Source organism: Temnothorax nylanderi, unplaced genomic scaffold (assembly GCF_030848795.1).
Source record: "Temnothorax nylanderi isolate EJ_2023f unplaced genomic scaffold, tnyl_v1.0 TNYL_tig0011_pilon, whole genome shotgun sequence".
Classification (NCBI taxonomy): Eukaryota; Metazoa; Arthropoda; class Insecta; order Hymenoptera; family Formicidae; genus Temnothorax; species Temnothorax nylanderi.
In genome coordinates this window covers 1400960-1422382 of record NW_027249073.1, presented here as the reverse complement: position 1 = coordinate 1422382, position 21423 = coordinate 1400960, and the positions used below count along the sequence as shown (strand labels likewise).

Sequence of the window (21423 nt, the reverse complement as noted above, 5' to 3'; positions counted from 1 at the left end):
TTCCATTCTCGTTAACGATTTTCGATATTTTCATATTGTCTCAATCACTTGACGTTAATCCCCAAAATATTAACGCATTTTTTCTATGCTGCAAGAAAGCGTTATAGAAAACTGTAATTTCTTTATAATATAATTTCGGGCATCTTTTGCATTTTATACTTTTACCTTATTCAGGAATTATATTGAAATAACGTAACTAGCTGTACAGCAATCTTTTTCGGCTCTATAATAAGCGTAACGAGGTAAACCGCGTCGATCATCAACCATGACTCTTCTTTGAGCTACTTACTGACGCCAGACCGTTAATAAACTTTATGACGCATAATGTTCCTTGTAATGTCTCGTTACGAGGTCAGGCAGCAGTTGTTAAGTTAGTCGGAAGCGCGGTGCATCATTCGTTAAGGACCACTACTTGCAGCAACGTTACACAAATAAGTAGCTGCTGCTGTCGTGCGTTTGGAAGATTGACGCGGCGGTATTTAGGAGAATAAGCAGTACCAAGAAAACTAATTTGAAAAAATGTGTTCACAATTGCATACTGTTCACAAACGGATATTCCAAACTCGTAAAAATATTTCCCGAAGTGAAGATTATACAAGTGTGCGCGCGTGTGTAATCGACGTGTTGCGGGGAATTTCATCGGAAAATTGTGAAGCAATGCGTTCCAACTACTCTTGGTTCAGCCACTCCTTTTCAAGGTGATGGCCACGCGTGAACGGTCGTTGCACGATGACCGTGACAGTGACGTGACGTAAAAAGTGAAAGACGGTAGGTACGTGTTATTCCTAAAACTTCTCCTCTTATCAAAATGTAACATCGTTTAAATAAAGGATCTGCTAAAAATGAGATCTAGTAAATTTTATATATCAAAAAAGGATTTCACATATAAATTATTAGTTATCAGTAAAACGTTTTCTCGAGCAACAGTTGTGGATTAGAGAATTTTATCGCCGTGTAATTTATTGTAAGACATGCGGTATGTTAAAAGAATGCTTTCTAACGTTAGAATTCGGGTCGTTCTCCGGATTCTCTGAGGTATTTGTAAAATAGGTACCGAGAAGGAGTCCGAAAGAGGTGCGCAGAAAGTCGGCGCGCAGCGAGCGGGCAATTCTCTTTCGAGTTCGAACCGCTCGGTTAGTCGGAGGGAATCATACGGCTGCTCGTGCGGGTCCGAATAACACGTATTTCGTGTAGTCGCAGGAGGTTCAGGAGAAGGCAGAGGGAAAAAAGATCGGTCGAAAGAAAAGGATCGTAAGTGTCGATGAGTCCGGGTGGTGGTAAACCGGTCTGAGAATGCAGGCGATTGGCCGGATCCTGGCGTACATGCTATTGGCGACTGCATTTACGAAAAATGTGCTTGCAACGAGGGCCGCGAACGTCAAATTTTCGAGGGACAGCTATAAAATCGCACGATGCAACACCACGAAACTGGAGTTGGTCCCGGAACCAGCGTCGCTGATTTCTGACATCGAAAGTCTTCGGAGTATCCTGGTAAACGCATTCAAAAGGAAACCAGTTCAAGGTGAGGAACGTAACATTATTTCTACGTCTATTATAATAAAAAATAAGCATTAGAAAAAGTAGAATTAGAAAAACTTTTTTGCGATAATAGAATCATAAATTTCAACATTAATTTCTTTACTGAAGTGATTATACATATAATTATTTAAAATATGTATCCATTTTAAAATTATAAATAATAATGTTGATTATATTGATATATATTATGCAGAAATTGAAGAAAAGTCTCGCACTTTTGGACACAAAAGAATTCAGTTCATGCTGATGCCGATGATGTATAAAATGGGAGTGATGATGACAATGATGATGTTAATAATAGCGCTCTCAGCGAAGGGACTTATTGTAGGTAAGCACCGTTACTTTCATAACCCAATGAAAAATGTCACCCACACAAATGTTTAACAGTCTCGTGGCTACCTGTGGACGGCGTAACCTGCATACATGATTAAGTGATATTGCTGACCCATTTACTGAATATATGAGTTCAGTACTCAAGAGCGTTAGATTCACACGTAAAACTTTTTACTTATCCCAGTATTTCTCATAATTATTGATAAATAATTTGACATAAAAAAATGTTTTATTCATTTCTTGTTAATTGATAAATTACTTAAATTTATTATTCATCATCGTGAATAACAAAATCCTGTCGTAACAGTCGTAATCGTAAAATTTATTATTACAATTTTCATTTCGCTCGATAACCGGTTCACTTACTTATCCATCCGTTAAATTTATTGTTGTTAGAATATATTAAGTTTTATAAGATTCTCCAATCCGTAAAATGTATACATGGCTTCTCTTAACATATACGGAACGGAAGTTTTAATCCCTGCGTTTCACTATTTGCAGGAATCATATTGCTGGTACTTAAACTGAGCACCTTTCTGACGAAACTTCATTCCGGCCACCACACAACGCAACCATGGCCATCACAACAGCCAGTTCACGTACACGTTCACAGCGCTTTTCCCCATGGTCACCCACAAATATACCAAAGTTGGGCGAGTGCCCCTGCATATGAGGACCCTTATTACTATAAGGGATAAAATTCATATAAATTACATATATTTCGACCAGGAGATTTTTACTGAAAAGCCATTAACCAAAAAAAGGTCATAACAAAACGTAATAGCCATCAATAGAAGCTACACTATTTGTATGATTTTAAGACATTCTTTGTCTTTTTGCGTTTATTAATTTATTCAAATAATATTATTAATATCTGACTTTTTATGGCTGTAGATATTAATATTCGCCATGGCATTGCTATTCAGACGCTATTTTTGGAAGCACTTATTCGTGCGAAAAATAAGAATTAGAATGTCAATTTAAAATAGGTCTTTTTACGCTGTGACCGAGTTCTTCGCATATTTTACTGTAAATTAAGCAGATACAGGTATACCAAAGGAATTTTCCTAACTTATGATAATAATTATAAGTTTGCAAAGTATAAAGAGCGAAATTCCTTTTCTAAAGGAAATACAAGTAGCGTTTTATAACGCAATAAATATGTAATTATTTATTGATAATTTATTTATCATGATATAATATTTATTACACATATTATATATGAGATGTACCACACGATGTGCCTTCAAAATACGTAAACGTATTGGATAATGTCCTACGCACATTGCATGGCAAATTTAAAAAAAGATACATTTATCTCTATCATCATGTTCATCAAACAACAATTACATACAAAATATTAATTTGGCCTATAGTTTTGTGAAATGCGTATAATGTAGAACTACATTTCCGTACAAAACGAAAAGTATTTATATTTAAGAATTAACTACACACATACCTCATGTTAGAAATAAGGATATATTTATAAGGAATTAAATATTATTAGAAATAGATGTTTTTAGAGAAATCTCTTATCCCCACATTCTCCTAGATTGCTAAAATTAATATATTTATCGACGAGCGGCCAGTGACCGCTGTAGCGAGTGACCACTGAGCGAGCCATATTCATGTTACGTCGGTTCCGCTGTAAATAGCATTCTCCGGTAAACGAGACCCAGTTTTCCCGGCCTAAGGTAACCTGGCGTGGGGTATCTGAATGAAACAAAAAAGTAAAATATCTCTACTGCGCTTCGCGTAACATCGTGCAGTCTACATGGCAAGCGAACAGGAGAACGACGCGTTATATAGTGTATATCGGAGAGAAGATCAGACGAATAAAAGTTTCTAAAAGAGTTTCATTTGGTATCTTTTGTACGTTAGTGAAATGTTCGTTTAATTAACTGTGAGCGGGTCACGAGTATCACTGATGACACATCATAAAATAGTGTAATATAGATGCACAGTTACCGTGAAAATGATATAAGTGTGGATCTAGCATCATATAATCTCATGTTTCATACAACATAAAAAAACATAACGTAAGTTATAAAAATATTAAGTAATTTGTAAAATAATTTAACGGTAGAGTAGTTTTAAATCTTTATTAAATTTATCAAATTTATCAATTGTATGTGCAGATAATTATAAAAAATGTATAGATTTATTATTTTGAGAATTTACCTTAACATCGTGTATAAATTTAATAAATATAATCGTCAGCAATACATCTTCTATTTTGGAAGAAAATTTGTAAATAATTCTCGATATATATATTTCAGTCAATAATATAAATCCATTGTAAATTCGAGAACATGAATGGGGCAAAGGTTTTCGTTTGCCATATTATTATCTGGCTAGTAACATCGTCAAAACTGTTAATTGAAGCTGAAGAAAGATGGAACAATTCCCAAATCAGCCTCAGCAAAACTCAAAGCTTGAAAATCTTCCCGGGAATCAAGTTTTGCTTGGCGAACAGTGAAATCAATATTCATGTGAGAGTTCACGACCTACTACGAGGTATTGACAGTATTTAAATTTACTCTGCACTTTATCTTTGAGGAAGATTAAGATTTCTCTTCTTTAGAGACGGAAGTGCAAGCAAGAAGCAAGAATAAGAAAAGTCCATTAGAAAGAATAGGATACATGATGCTGATGACGCCATTTATTATGCAGGTTTCTTATTTACTGTTCTCATTAAACATTCCTCCCTAGAAGAAATGATAAAATCCGTCTCTTTTCCAGATACTCTCTCTACCGGGCGCCCTAGCGACCATTAAAATATCACTTTTAAGGAGTATCATGGTGGCGCAATTAGCAATCGCAATAATGATCTACAATTTGATCAGAAGCTCTCAAAACTCGGAAGTTATAGTCCGTCGACCGCATCATCACGCACACTATCGTCACGGACATCACGGTCAACCCGAGGACGAGGACGAATGGTTCGGTAGATAAAATACGCATACGAGTGTGACAATAAGAACAATATATTCTCGTGATGCAGAACCAATTTTCCAAAGCGGTACACTCAAAAGTACGGGGGGATATCTGTGATATCGATCGAGAGTTCGTAACGCTCAATGTGCAAAATTAATTTATTAATTTTCAAAGTTATTTACATGTTCTTATATAGAAATTATTAAATTATTTTCTACATACGTTATATATATTTTTTTATTTGTGAACAATGTGATTCGCAATAAGAGAAAATATATTATTGATCTCTCGTCGGCTGCGTACTCACCTGTCCGCGTTTTGCCTCGTATTAAGCAGAGTGACGGTATCAAGATGTCGGCTGCGGACTGACCCACTTCGGGCCTCCACATAACGGCATTTTGGTCCAGATTCTCACATTTGCGTGCAGACATACCCATTCAGGTTTCCTCATTTCTCTCTCGGTAAATTCGACATCGAAATCGAAATTAGAATTCCACTGTGCTTCTCGGGGAGCACAAAATCTCTTGACGGCGGAAGCACAAATGGCGTTCTTATACGCGAATAAGAAGAACATACAAGTTGATCGTAACGCAAATATCGGAAGCTTCGTAACGACGAACTGAATCTTCGAGACGTCGATATTCCTGATGCGTATATGTGCCAGAAACCCACCTTCCGCGAGCGATTGGCATTGTTGGTATGCCACGAGGATCGTCGTGTTGAAATCGACACCTCGCAATACAAATCAGATCGGCAGGCCGTTTTCTGGACTACAAAATGCATGATGCACAGTGCGTACCCGAGCAAATAAGAATCAAACGTTCGCTTTATCGCGGATACTGCTTGAACCGCGTAAACATTACGTGGAAGAATTTAGATCTCTATCGTCGCTTCTACAGCAACTCGATATTCCACGAACGAGTGTCTAATACCAGCCTGTTCCAGATTGCAACGGAAAATCGAACGATTGACGAATACATCAGGCCAGTCTGGAGAAATTTTACTGGGCACGAAGAGTTTGAGTTTCACGACTATAAAGAACCTGATATCCATCAATTGTAAATTTTCAGATTGTCACGAAAATAGAATTTTCTCTCGCAAATGTCGCGTCGACTTAGTTGTAGTATTTGACACTTTCTACATGTCTGACTGTAATACGCGCAATTTTAACTACGCGACGTCCAGGCTTCGTCTCCAAGATTATAGCTCACCGTGACCAGAAGTTTATAACGGTGCTAACTTTCGATCGAATCGTGCGATTTCTAATCTTGTCAAATCCAGTACGTCATATATATTCAGATGAAATTTTCGAGGCACAATTTCCGAATCGACGCGAACGGCCCTGACCTTCATTTTACCGTACTGTCCAATTTACAGGCAAAACCCAGAAAACTTAAAAACAAGAAAATAAATTTCTCCAACAATGTAATCCTCGATATTTTATCGAGGCTACATTTCACGATTTTCTTAACAGATTATTTTAATCGAAGCAAATTAGCTGTAACGAGATTTCCCTAGAATGTGTCGTACGCTTTGCACAATGGCGTTAAAAAATGCAAGATTCTGCTGACATTATTCAGTGTCCGATTAGTTGACCTATGCGCATTGAACGTGCATTAATTTATTATAATCCTGCATCGTCCAGCACTCCCAAGAGCGCTCGTTTCTTAACAAGAAACAACCATCGATCTGACAGCGTTAAGTGTGAGAAACTAAAACGAAAGGTCATCTAATAAATACAAGCTTATCGTGATCGATGTAAATGTCTTCACAACCCGAGCTTGTTAATGTCCACCAGAAAGTCACCTGTGTCAGTAACAATTTAAATTAATTTTGTTCAATAAATTTTAATTAATTTACAGCAGTTAATAAAATTTAAATAAGTTTACGTACGTTAAAGAAAGCCTAAATTTCTTTTGTTGATACATATTAATGTTAATTATTCTCTCACAATGTTAAGTTCAACTTTTAAGATAAAGTGGAAGATCTGCGAAAACTGAAAGTTGTGTTAAATACAATAACAAAGAGGTGTACTATGTCCACTAAATAACTTGCGTGAAGAATTTAGATAAATATTTATCGTCGGTATTTGTTCTAACCAATCATACAATGACCATCTTATAACTGCATTTCATAATTTTCTATACTGAAGAAAATCTAAACTTTAAGACCGAAATATTTGTAACTGTAATTTTAAAGGATTTACCTTACTGTACAATATAATTTTTGCTTCACCATCGGCGTCCGCTCCTTTACTTGCCTTTTATATTTATTTTATCTTTTTGATATCTTGAGAGCTTTAATTTGTATATAAATATTTATCACTTTTCCTATTTGCGTCACTCGTAACTCAAGTAAAAACGTCGATAAAATTTAATGTTATGTCATAGACAGCAACATGAATATATCTTATAGCGCGGAACGCAATTTACAGCCACGATACATTCGATCCACGACGATCTACGATCATTAATGAACCCCGCGCAATTACCTCGCAGCCAAGTATGCAAAATGTGTGAAAGCATCTGCCCATCGAGAAAAACGTCAAAGGCCTCCCGATTTTTCCTCCTTGTCCCCTTCACGCTTTTCTCTTCTCCCTCGTTGTCTTCTCTCCGTTAGATCGTTTAATAGATAATTCGCGGAGAGGACGAGAACATTTTTCTCGTTAGTTACGTCACCGCTGCATGCTCGGAGGATTCGCTCGTGCCATCATTCAGTCGCGTGAACTCGAAGCCGCAGGGATCTTCGTCAGGGATGTCGTCCTTCGTGGTGAGGATCCAAGGCCGACGGAGGAAAATATACGTTATCACGCGATAAAGCAGACGCGATTTTCAGTTACAGAGGAGATGGGGCGATCTTCTGTGCCTGCTGTGCTACCTGGTCACGCAACATCGCACGCTCGCGGACGATAACAGCGTTAACAGGCCTTATGAGTTCTCCTTCAACATAGTCGATTTTCAACATAGATTCGAAAAGAAAGGTATATCGATCGAAAGAAGTGTCGGGCGAGATTTTTATTATTATAGACAAATGAATTACATAATTCTCAAATAATGTGCTTATAAGTGTTTTTGTGTATTTCTTCATTAAGATGCCGAGGGGCTTATTACCGGGGAATACGGTTTTATCACAGCTGATAGTGTTTATCACGAGACTGGATATAAGACCGACAAAGATGGGGATTTTATTATTACGAGACAGAGGAACCGGAAAATAACGAGTTGTGAGTTATATCTTTATTAAAGTAACAAATCTAAATTTTATGTGTTTTGGTTATTTTAAACATCTGAAACGTTTCGTCTTGGCCTAATAAGTGGAGGACGCGCAAGAGATATTTAAAGATAGGCCGGAAGCAGCGAAGAAATTAATCGAAGCCGTGATGAAGGCCTGCGGCGGCTGTAAAATACCAATAAAGCAAGAGGACGATCAGCCAAAACCTATCAAGAGAGTCACAGAGTCGCCACCGCAGAAAAAGATGGATCCAATATTAAAGCAGATGATGAAGATATTGACAGGTAAGATAAAGAAGAATCTGTTTGCAGTGAATGGGATAACTATAAATTCACGCTCTTTTACAGCCAACACGTCTGCTAAGAATATCAAGAAAGAAGACATGAAAAACATTACGAAAAGCATGGTGCGGGCTGCGAAGAAGCTGTTGTCCGAGGAAGACAGTCCGAATAAAGTCGCCGTGAGTGATCGAGTCCTGGAAAAAATGGCGAACGATCTGTACTATCAGTTCAACTACACGATAACGTCGCACGGCCATCACGAGGACGGCTATCGCGACGGAAGGAAGAACGGTAGCTATCGATCTCAAAACGAAAACGGTATCGACACGCAGGTGAGGTATCTGTCCAACGAATTCGGGCATCAGCCCAACATCACGTTCGTTCCGCAGATGAAGGCGGCCGACAAGGAGCATGCTCTCAAGGGATACTCGTTTCGTTGGTATTGGTCGTAAATTCGCGATTTTGTGCAATGCCGATTTTATTTTAACCCAGATTTGTTAATCTGAATATGCGAAATATGCTAACATTTATTTAAATAACATGAGCTACGTCTAGAGACTCACAACTTTCGATTTTAAAAACTTATCGTCATTATGGATAAAATAATTTATCACGCAATTAGCGAAATCACGAAAATAATTTACCACAAAATGAATCATTTGCTAAGATAAAAATAATTTAAAATATAAATATTCTGATGATCTCGTCTAAAATATCATAAAATAATTTTGGAAATAAAATTTTATTCGTTATTTTTTAATTGTCTCTTGGACACGGCTTTTTCTATAATATGCACTTATACAAGTATGATTTAGATTAAGTTATATTACAAATTCGAAATAAATAAAAATATTACGATAAAAAATCTTTTTAAATTTACGTTTAATTTCTCACAATTTATTTAAAACATTTGATGAGGACTGTAAAAAATAGGTTTGTAAGCTTTAATTTCCTTTAATTTCTAACGGGAATGAAAACGGTATGAGAGCAAAAATGTAGTCAGACCAGTAAAATTGTGTGGCCGGGCTAATCCACAATTAAAAATATCATTAAATTTGCACGTTTTTTAAATTTTTAATGAAGAAATACTAATGTTCATTACTTTCAGTTCACAAATGTAGTAATAAAAAAGCGTTGTTTATATGTACATTAGGGTCAAGTATTTAGTACTTGTCGACCAGATGTTTTAGAGATCATTACTAGACTGATTTGAAATTCATATTCGAGAGTAGCAAATACGTGATAAAACTGTCACATAAATAATAACGAGATAACGGTAACGATAGTAAAGCCCACGTTAGCATTTCTGTTCTACAATAGCATGTTACACTTGGTTTGCACGGTTGTCCTTTCAGATATTAGAGAGGATAATTCTTTCCTGAAAAAAGAAAAATTTAAATTATTAAAAACAAACGTACTGAATGGCAGCGCGAAGAGACCTTTACGCGAACAAGCTGTATTTCGTTTTATTATGACAGGTTCCATATACGTATGCGCAACTTATCATAATGATATTCGCGCGCGCCACTATGCCTATTACATCGTGTAATTGACGATTAAAAGGCGACGCGAGCAAAATACGGAAAGGGCGAACGTATAGTAATCGTACAGTGAAAGGTAAGGCGAAAATTCCCGTATGATTGATGCATAATTCACGAAACCGACGGCTACACGTTCTGAGATCGTGTTAATTAACGGCACAAGAACCCCATTGTGACACGTGGTGACAGTCGAGTTGTCACGCGCCGGCGCGCGTGACTACGAGGCTCTGAACGTCTGAAAAGCGGATTACTATTCTTATGGTGATCGAACGAACGTTAAGTGATATTTCAATCTTTCCAGTGAAAGGCTTGTAGGCGAAATGGACTTAAACAAACAGTATTATTGCACTTGAAATAATTAAATCAAACGGGATAAATGAGAATACATAGAGCGAAAAAAAATGTTCGGGGTATATCAGAATAAGAGCTATATTAAACACACATATGTAACTAACGATTTAAACGTGTTTCGAAGCAACGATTTCACTATGATTTGATATTTCTTTGTTCTTGAAACGATAACAAAAGCCAGAATTGGGTTAACATCGTGTAGCCGATCAAGTGGAATTTTTGTCGTCGGTCCACGTACTGTTAAACGCGTGTGCCAAGTCGCTCGTACGCTACTTTAAAATCGCTGCTACATGTAATTCGAATTCTGTCCAATTTTTTGATCGTCTAAAAAATCAAAAAAATATTTTATAAATTTTTCTAATTAAAAAAGCAGGTGCTGTATGTTGTACTCGCGTTATTTTTATTGTATTTACTTTTAGTCTAAAAAGAAATGAAAGTCAGATGACAAAATTAAAAGATACGAACTGGATAATAGAAATATGAAAATGGAAGAGAAATAGAAGTCTCATGAGATATTACTACGAAAATGAAAGTTGTCGTGTTTTCGTTGTTACTCCATGAATGATTTGCCATGTATTAGTGACATATATGTAGAAGAGGTATCCCACTTTATCGAGTTCGTTTCCATTCAATACATCGCGAACCCGCAATCCCTCTGGGACGATACCGCACGTTTCGTCGTGGCGCCCACAAAAGACCACCACGGTGGAGGGGTACCCGGTAGACTTATATGAAACCAAACCCACTATTGGCGGAAGTTGAGATGGAAGGGACACCAGTCTCATATATGTTCGACCACGCACGCTCCACAACCACTTCGAGCTTGTGACACACGGTCCAAGGCTACGGTTGACGGTCAAGATCGGAGAAAAAAAACGGAGCACAAGAGGGTGACGGACGTGGTAGCCAGTCGACCAGGGAAGCTATCGCGCGATTTTCGGTGGTGATAACGGTGCGCCTCGATCGGTGAGGGTCGATAAATTCGGCGGAAAAGACGGGCAACCATGAGAATAATCGCGCCAGTTTTCTTGGTCCTCGGACTCGCTCTGTACGTTCATTGCACGGAGGAGAGCAAGCCGAAGGAGGATGACATCGGTATTCTGGAGTGTATGTTCACGGACCACGCGGGAAATTGCCTCAGGACAAGACTGGCCCGCGACCTGGACCAGATCGAGTTGGAAATTACCGGGAAGAAGAACGAGCCGCCGATGAGCGCGGTAGTCGAACAAGCTGGCAATATAATCGCTGAGGTCGTTGATGATCTGCAGGAGAACGGTGCGGAAGAAATCGTAGAGGAGGACGACGCTCAGGACAATATAGGTGAAAATTAGAAATCAGAAAATTAGAATAGCAATATCATCAATGGGAAGGGAGATAATTTTAATATCTTACAATTTCTTATTGACATATTAAGTTCTGAATTAATCGCTTTCTTTCCATGCAATCGCTTATTTCGATATTTCTTTTTTTTTTCTTCTTTATTGTTGCTTCGCTGATGTCTGACAACATGTGACTCTTTACTACTTATACTAAAATAATATAAACTCTTTCTCACTTTTGTACAAACAAGGCCGAGTAGTGTGTCAGCATAATTAAGCTGTCGTAGATCGAGATCGGCGATTTCGCGATTCAGATTTCTAATCGCGATGAGACGGCACGTGGAACACGTGTAAGGTCGTCCACGCACGTCGTATTTTCTTCTGCGCTTCCCGAGAGCCGCTGTTGGACAAAGTCGGTTAACTCTTTCCGAACTCGTAACTGCTTCCTTTATTGGAGATGTAACGACAGGAAGTCGGTTCATCTGAGTGCCCTGAAAATTACTGTGCCGATTTTCTTCTCCATTACGTACTTTGTCTCCCTAATAGTTTTCCCGAAACGTAGCCATTGTAGTCAATACTTTTAAGTAAAACGAAAAAACGTACATGAAAAATAATTTTGGTGTAAATATTATCTAGGATAATTAACTTTTCGATTAATTTTATACGATTATGATTTCCATTTACGATCAACTTTAATATCATGATGTAATATTACATCATAATATTATATAAATAATATATCACAAATAGTAACTGCTATCAATGTATCGTATAATTATAAATCAATCAACATCGTGAACAGAGGTACCGTTCAATCAGAAGTGGAGTCGCTAAAAAAGGAAGTAGTATCGACGTTGGTGAATGGGATCTATGAATGAACGACGTTCAACTGTATCTTAGGCCGGTATTCATAGTCGGTTCTTATTTTAAGACCGTCTTAAGTAATGTCTTAAAATGCTAATATGGCTCTGTGATTGGTTCATAACATCTTAAGATCGTACTTAAGATGGTCTTAAATATAAGATTCGACTATGAATACCGGCCTTAGATCAATTGTAGGAAAGTAAATCGCATTGACAAGGCGAGCGAGTTTCGCGGATTCGGGTAACGTGCCTCGCGATCATAAAGATGAACGAACTTTCTGTTGTTTGCACAACGTTTAACCATCGACTGGGCGTCAATGGAAACGTAAACATTATAGTTAACGTTTCAAAGAGGCAAAGCAAACCGCAAGTTAACGCACGATCGGACCCACAAAGTTCCCGTCTGGGTCACTAGCGAGCTGTTTAAATGTTTTGCACGCAATTGTGCTCGTGTGCGCGTGTCGCCGACGTTGTAACGCAGTTTACGCTAATTTAATGTCACGACTTAGGCAAGTCGACGGTAACGGTATCGCATCACTCGCCATTTTCTTGCCTATTTTTTCCAGCAAAAGTCAACAGACACGAATCATACGTACGGGCGGAAAAAATAAGAGTCGGTCCGCGAACGTTAATTTTAAATTCGTAGGACAAAGAACGTCACGGTTTTATTAGAATCGCTCTAACGAGATATTAATCGTCAGATTTGCCAAAAAAAAAGCAAATAAAATCTTAGCTGATGACTGATAACGGTACCGGAAATATTATCTTCGTTATCTTTTGGAGCGTACAAAAAACTGTACGGTACTCCCGAGTAAATTGCCGACGACAAATTGAATAATTCGACGGGCATTACGCTAATTCGCTATGATTCATATCTATTTAACATTTCGTCGACGGGCAAGAGTGGAATCAATGATAGGAGGTATCAATGGCATTTCGTGAATCTTTGGATCCATTCCACAGACACCTTGACCGGAAGAGGTATTTTTAGGACACGAAAGAGATATTTTTTTTATATTGCGAGAAAATTCCGCGAAAGCGATCCGTGTGACTCTTTTTAAGAAAGTTGTACCGGTTGCGGACGATTACGTGGCGCTTAAGCCAAACGAAATACACTACGGGTTAAGGTTTGTAGGTCAACCTGCATGGAGATCCTTGCATTACGTTCGCAAGATTGCGTGCTTCGATTAAGATCATGTCCACACCGAATTTATTTAAAGCAATTTTTGGCTAAAATGCCACTATCGCATTTACAAGAAAAGTGTTGTTTCCAACATTCGCTTTCGCAACAGTTGCAATTATCATTCACTTTCACGTTTTACAAGTCCTTTTTGCGCGCAGACTCGCAAAAAGGAAATTTTCTCGCAGAAAATTCGTATAATAATACTTGCAATTTTTTTTAGAAGAGGCGCGGAAGAAGAAGTTCAGCAAGAAGAAGCTGAAACATTTGCAGAAAATTCTGGCATTGGTGATGCTGCTGAAAGCGAAATTCAGCCTGTTGCTGCAACTGATAAGCACCCACTTCCAGTTCAAGTTCTTCATCATCGCTGTCATCTCGTTGATACTGAACGCCGCCAGGTTCTGGATAGAGATCAAGAAGAATAATCCTGCCAAGGTTATCTACTACGAGCATGCACAGCATCAGCATCACTACGATCACGACGATCACGATCATGGTTATTGGGGAAGATCGTCGAACGAAACGCCTCAGGAACTTGCTTACCGCGCTTACGTACCCAAGGACTGACATCAAGATCGCATAAATTTGACCGAGGAGACGATCCTTTTGCGCAAGAAACATCAAAGAAGAACCGAACGATGATACAAATTTCATCGCAAAATGATTATCGTCTCATCGTTCTTTTAATTTTATATAGTTAACAACTTTAGTCTGAGAGTCAGGAAATATTTGCGACACAACATCGTTATTTATACATTGTATAGTATTTATTTATTTAATTTATTGCATCGTGAGCCGGCATATGTTACACGATCATCTTGAGTTTTATTTTAATGATGGATGATCGGAGAGATTTCTCTGACCTCTAATTATCATATATAAAAATACTTTTTAATCGCCTTAAGTCATACCAAAGTTACTTACGAGTACCTGTTCTATCTCATTACGAAGAGATTTCTTAGGATCAACTATTTTAATTAAAAGAACATGCTATTACTCGTATCGTGACTCAGCAAATCTTAGACCTAAGTTTAACGTCTCTCTCTCTCTCTTTCTTTCTCTATATGTTTATATAATAATAGCAGAAAAAAATTATATATTCTCTACAAAAAATTTACATTCTCTAAAAAAACTCAGCAAACCTTAGACCTAAGTTTAACGTCTCTCTCTCTCTCTCTTTCTCTCTCTCTCTTTCTTTCTCTATATGTTTATATAATAATAGCAGAAAAAAATTATATATTCTCTACAAAAAATTTACATTCTCTAAAAAAACTCAGCAAACCTTAGACCTAAGTTTAACGTCTCTCTCTCTCTCTCTCTTTCTCTCTCTCTCTAAATGTTTATATAATAATAGCAGAAAAATTATATATATTTTTAAAAAAATTTTCTTTGCAAAAGACAATAATAATTTGTAATAGCTACCGTTAATTAATTTCCACAGAATTCAGAAGCGTGTACTAAAATTTTTGTTAATAAATTATACAAGTATACGATTTCTTTCGCGTGTATTTCTTTAAGGCACGATTGCAGGGGTTGCGTTTATCGACGAAGGAAAAATCATCTCGTCGCTACGGAGAGAAACTTTGGCGGTTCTGATGCACGAATCGAGTGACCTTCTTCAGTCGCACCGGTGGACCATCCCGAAATCTTTGTATTCCTCGTCATAGCACGACGGATAATGCGACTGGAATCCTTAAGGAGCGGCGATACTCAGGGTGTTCACCTTGCTACTGATCGTTTCAATGATAAACGCACGAGATTTATGCAACGATTGCGGCACATCGATGCGCCATGAACCGCAGGAAGAAGTTTCTTACGAAAGAAACATGTATCCGACATTTTTTTTAGAAACTTTAAAATAAAAAATAAAGAAACGCTATTTATAACGCAGGTAGGTAAATTTAAGATAAAATTGTCTGTTAATTTCATTATTAAAAGAAGAGAAAATTATTTAAAAAGTTATATTTATACATGAAATAATTTATTGTTTCTTCTTATGATGCACACAACGCTATTGATAATATCTGGATTTTGTGACGTAATCTACATTTATTACTTTTATTTTTCTATAGAATTTTCTTTTACCCATTGACAAATTAATGAAAATATAAAGTCACATCTTGTCCATATAAAAACTTTTTTGTTAAAGAACTACCGTGTATTTCCTCTAGAAAAACTAATCTGTTCATGCGTATTGTCGATAACCAAAACCAAGCGCGATTTCGTAATTGGATACATTTATCTCGTTGATATACTATTAAGTATTCACAACCCGAAGAAATGCTGCTGGCGACGCGGCCTTAACGAAGATAAAGTCCGGCCGGGGCTGCCCTCGAATTTCGATGGCCGAATTCGCACGAAAGACATCCCGTCTTCGATTGGAACGCAGCCAATCATGGAATGGGACTAACGTATCGCGTTTGGGGATAAAATAGGTAACGACGATATATAGAGAACAAGTCCATGAGATCAAAGAGTTACGATCAAAAGCCAGAAATTTAAACTTACCTCCACGTAAGAATTTCGGCACATTTGTCAGTCTGAATGTAATTTATATCTGGCCTTCGAATTGCACGTCTCTTTGGCATCCTCATAGACGATTCAACGCACTTGGCTCCTTTTGAAAATAATCCTTTTTCAGTCGGAGGATCTCTCTGACTGTTAATGTCTTGATAAACTATCAATTGTCGTTAATGTTTCGCAAACAGAATCATTTCCTCTAATACGCTTGACACAATTATTAAGAGAAAATTTTCGGAAGTTTTGAAACAAATGCATGAATGCGCTATTTGCAATCACTGCATTGACAAACCGTACCCGAGAATTTAATACCATGCTCAATTAATTTAACAGCAAATTGAAAATAAGCGAATAAAGTTAATAAATTAATAAAAAGTTACGTTCTTTCAAATATCATGTGTGTGATTTCCTGCGTCAAAAAAGTCGCCGATCATGCAACAAAGTATTTTTTATGCTTATAAGTATAATATAAATAAAAATTGCCAAATGAGCACATCATCAAGCCGTAAGCAGCGGCATTTGCATCGGGCCTTCGAGGATGATGTGGACGTCTGGCGATGGTCATTGGCAGACCAAACGTGATGGATTTACTGATTCCAATGTACCGAGAATCGGCCATTCATACAATATTCAAGATCTTTTCGCGCAGGTCACTATATAACACCCTTCTGCGAAATTCACATCATCAGTCTTCTCAAGATCCCCGAACACAAAACTACAATAAAACGTCAGCTTTACCGAGGAACCAACCGCAGTGACAAGGGACCACCAGCGCGCTCGAAGAGATAACATAGGAAGACACGTGTATTCCGCGATATCTCATTAAAATCATGACGCGAGAGAAGCTCGTCGCCGCGTTACTTCTCGGTCTACTCGCGATAGCTCTGAGTTTGCCTCAACAGCCGAAATCCAAAAGGCCTACTCCAGTATTCAAGGTCCTTAGAGACGTCGATATTTCTACATTCTTTTTCACCGGCGAATGCTTCACGGATTATCGTGTGCGCGATTCATGATAATCGAATTTTTCAATCAAATTTTCCAGCAATCTAAAACTGGTGCCTTGCTGCTTCCCGACAACGCAACGCTTATTCGCGAGAATATCGTCGATACATTTTCGTGCAAGGATAGAATTTATGGTTATTATGCCGACATGGAGAACGAGTGCCAAGTGTTTCACGTGTGCATGCCGCAAACAAGGGGCTCAATTAGGTGGAGCTTCATTTGTCCCGCCGAAACAGTTTTCAATCAGGTGAACTAATATTTCATACGATAACATTTGACTCTGTATGTCAACGTATTTTTGAAACGAGAAAATATTAAGGGATACTTTGATATTAAATACAGTGACAATTTATTTTTTGCTTGGTTTAAATCAGAGACATAATATTCTGATTTACTTACAGGCGACATTCGTATGCACACAAACGGAAAGCTCGATACCATGCGAGGAATCGGAAAAATATTACTCTCTGAACGAGGAGATCGGAAAAGAAGTTGAGGAGGAGGAAGAGGCAGATCAGGACCGAGGGAAGAAAAATGCGACGAAGATTTTGAAACCTGAAGTGGAAACGTTGTCGAAAAAGTCATCCCCGAAAACTTCGAGATTGCTAAATCGAGAGAAGTTATTTCAGCTTTATTAAAAGTTGACATTTTTTAATCGGCTTATTAAAAAGAAATAGCGCTATAAAATGTGATGACTATTATGATTAGCCAATCTCGATTAAAGTATAAAAGAAATTTTAGCTTGCCCCGGTCAAGGATGACTAAACGCTCATTTAGAGTTTAAGTTAATCGCTTATCCCTTATAAACTTGCCTCGTAAGAACCTTCATAATGGCAGATAATGCGTAGAACTAAAATTTAAATTATTGTCACACAATTATTTTACAATGTAAAATATATTATTTCACATAATTAATGTGTGTAAAATAAAACTCTGTACAGTACTAATAAAATACGAGTAAAACTCAAATCGTATATTACGTAATTATGTGCAAAAATATATTAAACGTTCATATATGTAATTAATATTATTCACCGAATAAAATAAAAGATACTGGGAGGAAAGTGGAATTTCTTTTCACAGTGACAGGTTCTTTTCACTTGTTGTGATAATTATTATTAAAGAAGGGTATTATATACGTTGAGGTAAAAATCATGTAAATATTTTTTATGACTAATAATATATAAGTACAGGCGAAATATACATCTAATACTGATAGCTAAAGCGCAAGGCCACACGATACAAGGAGAAACTTTACACGATTGTCCCAAGCCTAAAATATGTAAACATCGTGACGCGATAATCTTGCAAACGTGAAGGAAAAAAAATCAAAATAAGAACTTATTAGATGAGCAATATGTACACGACAATAAAAAGGTGTTGTTGGCAACGCTAACTATTTACAGCAATTGATATGTATCGATATTGGTCTTTCGTGAACTTAATATAAAACAACTAAAAAAAATATAAAAAGTGCATTAAATAACAATAAATTCTCTGTTACTATTATAGGTTTCGTTAATGTTATGATTAGATGATAGATTTAGACTTAGAGTAATAAACTTAAACTAGAAACATACATGCACACGTAAGACAGCTAGAAATAGATCCAAAACCATCGTCCGATTCGTCAATCATCGTAAAATTTTCATGAAATCGCACAAGTCGCGATGCGTGAAATATCATCCACAACTCTTGCGTTTCATCGTTTTTCTATTCGATATCTTTGGATAACTAGCTATCATGTCTCGGAAAGTCGAGACCTATTTAACTTTTCGTAATGCCGATAAAATAATAAAACAAACAACAATTATACAAACACACATATTTATATTAACAACGCTCAGATGATGAATATGTTTTTCATTTTCGAATTGGCGCACCAATTCGTAACGCATACATAGATGCAATTTTGAATATTAAATAAATGAATCGAAATCATCGATTTGTTTTAAAAAGGAACTATGTATATTTCATATGCATATTTCTTATATATATATATATATATATATATATATATATATATATCTATATATATATAAGATGGAAAATTGTCTCTTTTCAGAAATACGATATAGAATATGCTGCATCCGCGATATTAATAAAAAAAATTATTATTTACTCGATTACGGTTGTAATATCGAGTAATATATAATTGTATCTGCAACTATTTACATAAACTTATGTATCAATTTTATTATTTATATAGCATGTATGTTTACTAAATGCATTCCAATAAATCTATTTTAATTCTATACAAACAAAATATGTTAAATTTTCTTTTTATGTCAGAGTAATTATTCCATTGCAAAAAAAATATATTTGTCTAACTTTAATTTTAAACAACTGTGTACGAAAACTATGAAATATCTGGAGAATTCAAAGTCTCTGATTGAATATATAAATGGATCTCTTTGTCGTGACAAAAATGCGATGATACCTTTTGAAAATCTAATTGTAAAACTATACTTTCTACCCTGTATTGTCCTTTTAAAAAAAATATTATTTAAGGTATATAATAATCTATTTTACATCGCATTATATAGAATACGAAATCGTATATTTCGAAGTAAGTTTTCGAAATATACGCAAATTCATCACTTTCAAGCTTTTTTATTTCTTCGTGCAAATCCCTTCTAAAAATTTTTCCCTTTTCTTAAATTTTTCTAATTAAAACTTTATATCTATTTATGTCTTAATCTATAACTTAATCTAATAAATAACAATAGATTTTAGAAGTTACGCTTCGGAGTCCATCGTAAGGTCCGCTTCGATTTCCTCGGGACTCCTCAGGTCGATCGCGAATCTCTTCCTGGCGGTGTTGTTCGTGATGATTCCGGTCAGCTTCTCCTGAGCCTTTACGGCTTTAGAATAATTCTCGAAAGCTGCAGCAAGGGCGTATGTCAATTGCCTCGCGTAGTACTTCGATTCGCAAACGAAACCGTGACATTCGAACGGTGACATTCTCCTGAAGTTCTCCGTCTCACGGACGACGATCATAGAAAAGACCCTGGTGTAAACGAGATCCTGTACTCCGTAGGAGATCGTCTCAATAGGATACATTCTGGATAAATTTGCATCCTGCTTCCTCTTGTCCAGCGGCAGCAAGGCAACTCCCTCCTGGGAGACTACCAGCTTTATAAGAGGAAGCATTGTGTTAGTCGGCAAAGCTTTTGCGGCCGAGACCATATTATCGACGGGTCTTCTCGTGTGCTTGATGCCCCAGAGACCTCTTGCATCATGGGACCCCAAATATTTCACCTGAAAACGGCCTGCCTAAATAGTCTTGAATACGTAACGGATCTCCTAAAGATTCTTAAACAAAACTTCGAAATCTTAACGACGCGTCCTTCATTTAACATCTTCTAGAAATATCAACTTTCAAAAAATTACAATATCAATTCTGAAGAAATTGTGCAGAATAGATTATTTAAATTTATTTCATTTTTAATTTAAAGTTTTATTTTATTTTATCTTAAATATTAGAAACACTAATTAATAAGGTAATTTTTTAATTTAATTCAAAACTTCCGTATAAAATTTTTTCTAAAAAATTTATTTTATACTATATGCAGAATAAATAAATATACATATATATTACATAAGTGTTCATATATTGTTGTTCATATATTGACAGTGTAATTCTGTCTTGACTATTTAATTGGAACAGCTAGAGTGAATATTAGTATAAGACTTCCGAAAAGTTCAATCTCTTATTTGAAAGTTTGAAAATTATACCTGAAATACTTGCGGCAAATCAACAGAGCCCTCGAAAACATTATTGTCGATGGAGAGACGCGACAGCTTCGACACGAGATCCTTCTTCTTATCGTCAGAAGACACCGGACTCTTCTCCTTTTTCATCTCTTCCAGAAATTGATCCTTCTGTTTCAAATTCATGTTCCTTAATACGCGAGTCTACTGAAGTAATTATTTCAAGATCGAAATTTTGAAAAATCCAAAAGCGATCATTTGTGATCTAAACAACTGATGATTAAAAGTTTCTATATGGCCGGTATTCATAGTCGGTTCTTATTTCAAGATTGTCTTAAGTAATGTCTTAAGATGCTAATACGGCTCTGCATGATTGGTGACGGCTTAAGATTGTACTTAAGACGGTCTTAAATATAAGAACCGACTATGAATACCGGCCTATAATGGATAGGGAAAAGAATGCGAATGCGTCGTGAATTTAAATCAAGAAGAAGCGAAACACGGAATGAATAACGGGATAATTTACAACACGACGACGCTTCGTATTCGATAAACATTGTAATGATAAATAACGCTAATGGAAACGACAAATCGATCCTCGCGCAACCAATA

General features: G+C 36.7%; 6 protein-coding genes across 14 annotated transcripts in view; 5 read left to right on the top strand and 1 right to left on the bottom strand.

The window, feature by feature from the left end:
• Nucleotides 1-326: 326 nt before the first annotated feature.
• LOC139767667 (uncharacterized) lies at nt 327-2806 on the top strand. The gene is made up of 3 exons (XM_071697192.1): nt 327-1522; nt 1733-1867; nt 2374-2806. Exons 1-3 carry the CDS (start codon nt 1294-1296, stop codon nt 2568-2570), a joined length of 561 nt encoding a protein of 186 aa, XP_071553293.1. The 5' UTR covers nt 327-1293; the 3' UTR covers nt 2571-2806.
• Nucleotides 2807-3714: 908 nt separating this feature from the next.
• On the top strand, nt 3715-5035 carry LOC139767668 (uncharacterized). The gene is made up of 4 exons (XM_071697195.1): nt 3715-3911; nt 4152-4389; nt 4457-4545; nt 4615-5035. The coding sequence occupies exons 2-4, from the start codon at nt 4185-4187 to the stop codon at nt 4825-4827; spliced, it is 507 nt and encodes a 168-aa protein (XP_071553296.1). The 5' UTR covers nt 3715-3911; nt 4152-4184; the 3' UTR covers nt 4828-5035.
• A 2418-nt stretch (nt 5036-7453) lies between these two features.
• On the top strand, nt 7454-9179 carry LOC139767606 (uncharacterized). The gene is made up of 5 exons (XM_071697050.1): nt 7454-7578; nt 7645-7789; nt 7901-8032; nt 8124-8324; nt 8388-9179. Exons 1-5 carry the CDS (start codon nt 7564-7566, stop codon nt 8771-8773), a joined length of 879 nt encoding a protein of 292 aa, XP_071553151.1. The 5' UTR covers nt 7454-7563; the 3' UTR covers nt 8774-9179.
• A 1603-nt stretch (nt 9180-10782) lies between these two features.
• LOC139767663 (uncharacterized) lies at nt 10783-15071 on the top strand. Its single transcript, XM_071697188.1, has 2 exons — nt 10783-11533; nt 13799-15071. Exons 1-2 carry the CDS (start codon nt 11218-11220, stop codon nt 14140-14142), a joined length of 660 nt encoding a protein of 219 aa, XP_071553289.1. The 5' UTR covers nt 10783-11217; the 3' UTR covers nt 14143-15071.
• A 1691-nt stretch (nt 15072-16762) lies between these two features.
• Nucleotides 16763-17851, top strand: LOC139767665 (uncharacterized). The gene is made up of 3 exons (XM_071697190.1): nt 16763-17030; nt 17138-17344; nt 17499-17851. The coding sequence occupies exons 1-3, from the start codon at nt 16926-16928 to the stop codon at nt 17733-17735; spliced, it is 549 nt and encodes a 182-aa protein (XP_071553291.1). The 5' UTR covers nt 16763-16925; the 3' UTR covers nt 17736-17851.
• Nucleotides 17852-18249: 398 nt separating this feature from the next.
• The window catches only part of LOC139767661 (uncharacterized), a 31764-nt gene continuing 28590 nt past the window's right edge, over nt 18250-21423 (bottom strand). For 8 of the 9 annotated variants that reach the window (XM_071697176.1, XM_071697178.1, XM_071697184.1 and 5 more), the window contains 2 exons: nt 20836-20982; nt 18250-20358 (listed from right to left, as the gene is read on the bottom strand). In XM_071697176.1, coding sequence (XP_071553277.1) covers nt 19837-20358; nt 20836-20982 — 669 coding nt within the window. In that variant the 3' untranslated portion in view covers nt 18250-19836. The remainder of the gene's footprint in view (nt 20359-20835; nt 20983-21423) is intronic. The other variant, XM_071697177.1, reaches the window with a different exon arrangement.

Bases quoted from the DNA above. Each gene is read 5' to 3' on its own strand.
- LOC139767667 (XM_071697192.1), top strand. From the start codon at position 1,294: ATGCAGGCGATTGGCCGGATCCTGGCGTACATGCTATTGGCGACTGCA. The intron at 1,523-1,732 runs GTGAGGAACGTA...TATATTATGCAG, and splicing joins CAAAAGGAAACCAGTTCAAG to AAATTGAAGAAAAGTCTCGC. The intron at 1,868-2,373 runs GTAAGCACCGTT...CACTATTTGCAG, and splicing joins AGCGAAGGGACTTATTGTAG to GAATCATATTGCTGGTACTT.
- LOC139767668 (XM_071697195.1), top strand. From the start codon at position 4,185: ATGAATGGGGCAAAGGTTTTCGTTTGCCATATTATTATCTGGCTAGTA. The intron at 4,390-4,456 runs GTATTGACAGTA...TCTCTTCTTTAG, and splicing joins AGTTCACGACCTACTACGAG to AGACGGAAGTGCAAGCAAGA. The intron at 4,546-4,614 runs GTTTCTTATTTA...TCTCTTTTCCAG, and splicing joins TGACGCCATTTATTATGCAG to ATACTCTCTCTACCGGGCGC.
- LOC139767606 (XM_071697050.1), top strand. The intron at 8,033-8,123 runs GTGAGTTATATC...TGGCCTAATAAG, and splicing joins GAACCGGAAAATAACGAGTT to TGGAGGACGCGCAAGAGATA. The intron at 8,325-8,387 runs GTAAGATAAAGA...GCTCTTTTACAG, and splicing joins GATGATGAAGATATTGACAG to CCAACACGTCTGCTAAGAAT.
- LOC139767663 (XM_071697188.1), top strand. From the start codon at position 11,218: ATGAGAATAATCGCGCCAGTTTTCTTGGTCCTCGGACTCGCTCTGTAC. The intron at 11,534-13,798 runs GTGAAAATTAGA...AATTTTTTTTAG, and splicing joins CGACGCTCAGGACAATATAG to AAGAGGCGCGGAAGAAGAAG.
- LOC139767665 (XM_071697190.1), top strand. From the start codon at position 16,926: ATGACGCGAGAGAAGCTCGTCGCCGCGTTACTTCTCGGTCTACTCGCG. The intron at 17,031-17,137 runs GTCCTTAGAGAC...CAAATTTTCCAG, and splicing joins GGCCTACTCCAGTATTCAAG to CAATCTAAAACTGGTGCCTT. The intron at 17,345-17,498 runs GTGAACTAATAT...ATTTACTTACAG, and splicing joins CCGAAACAGTTTTCAATCAG to GCGACATTCGTATGCACACA.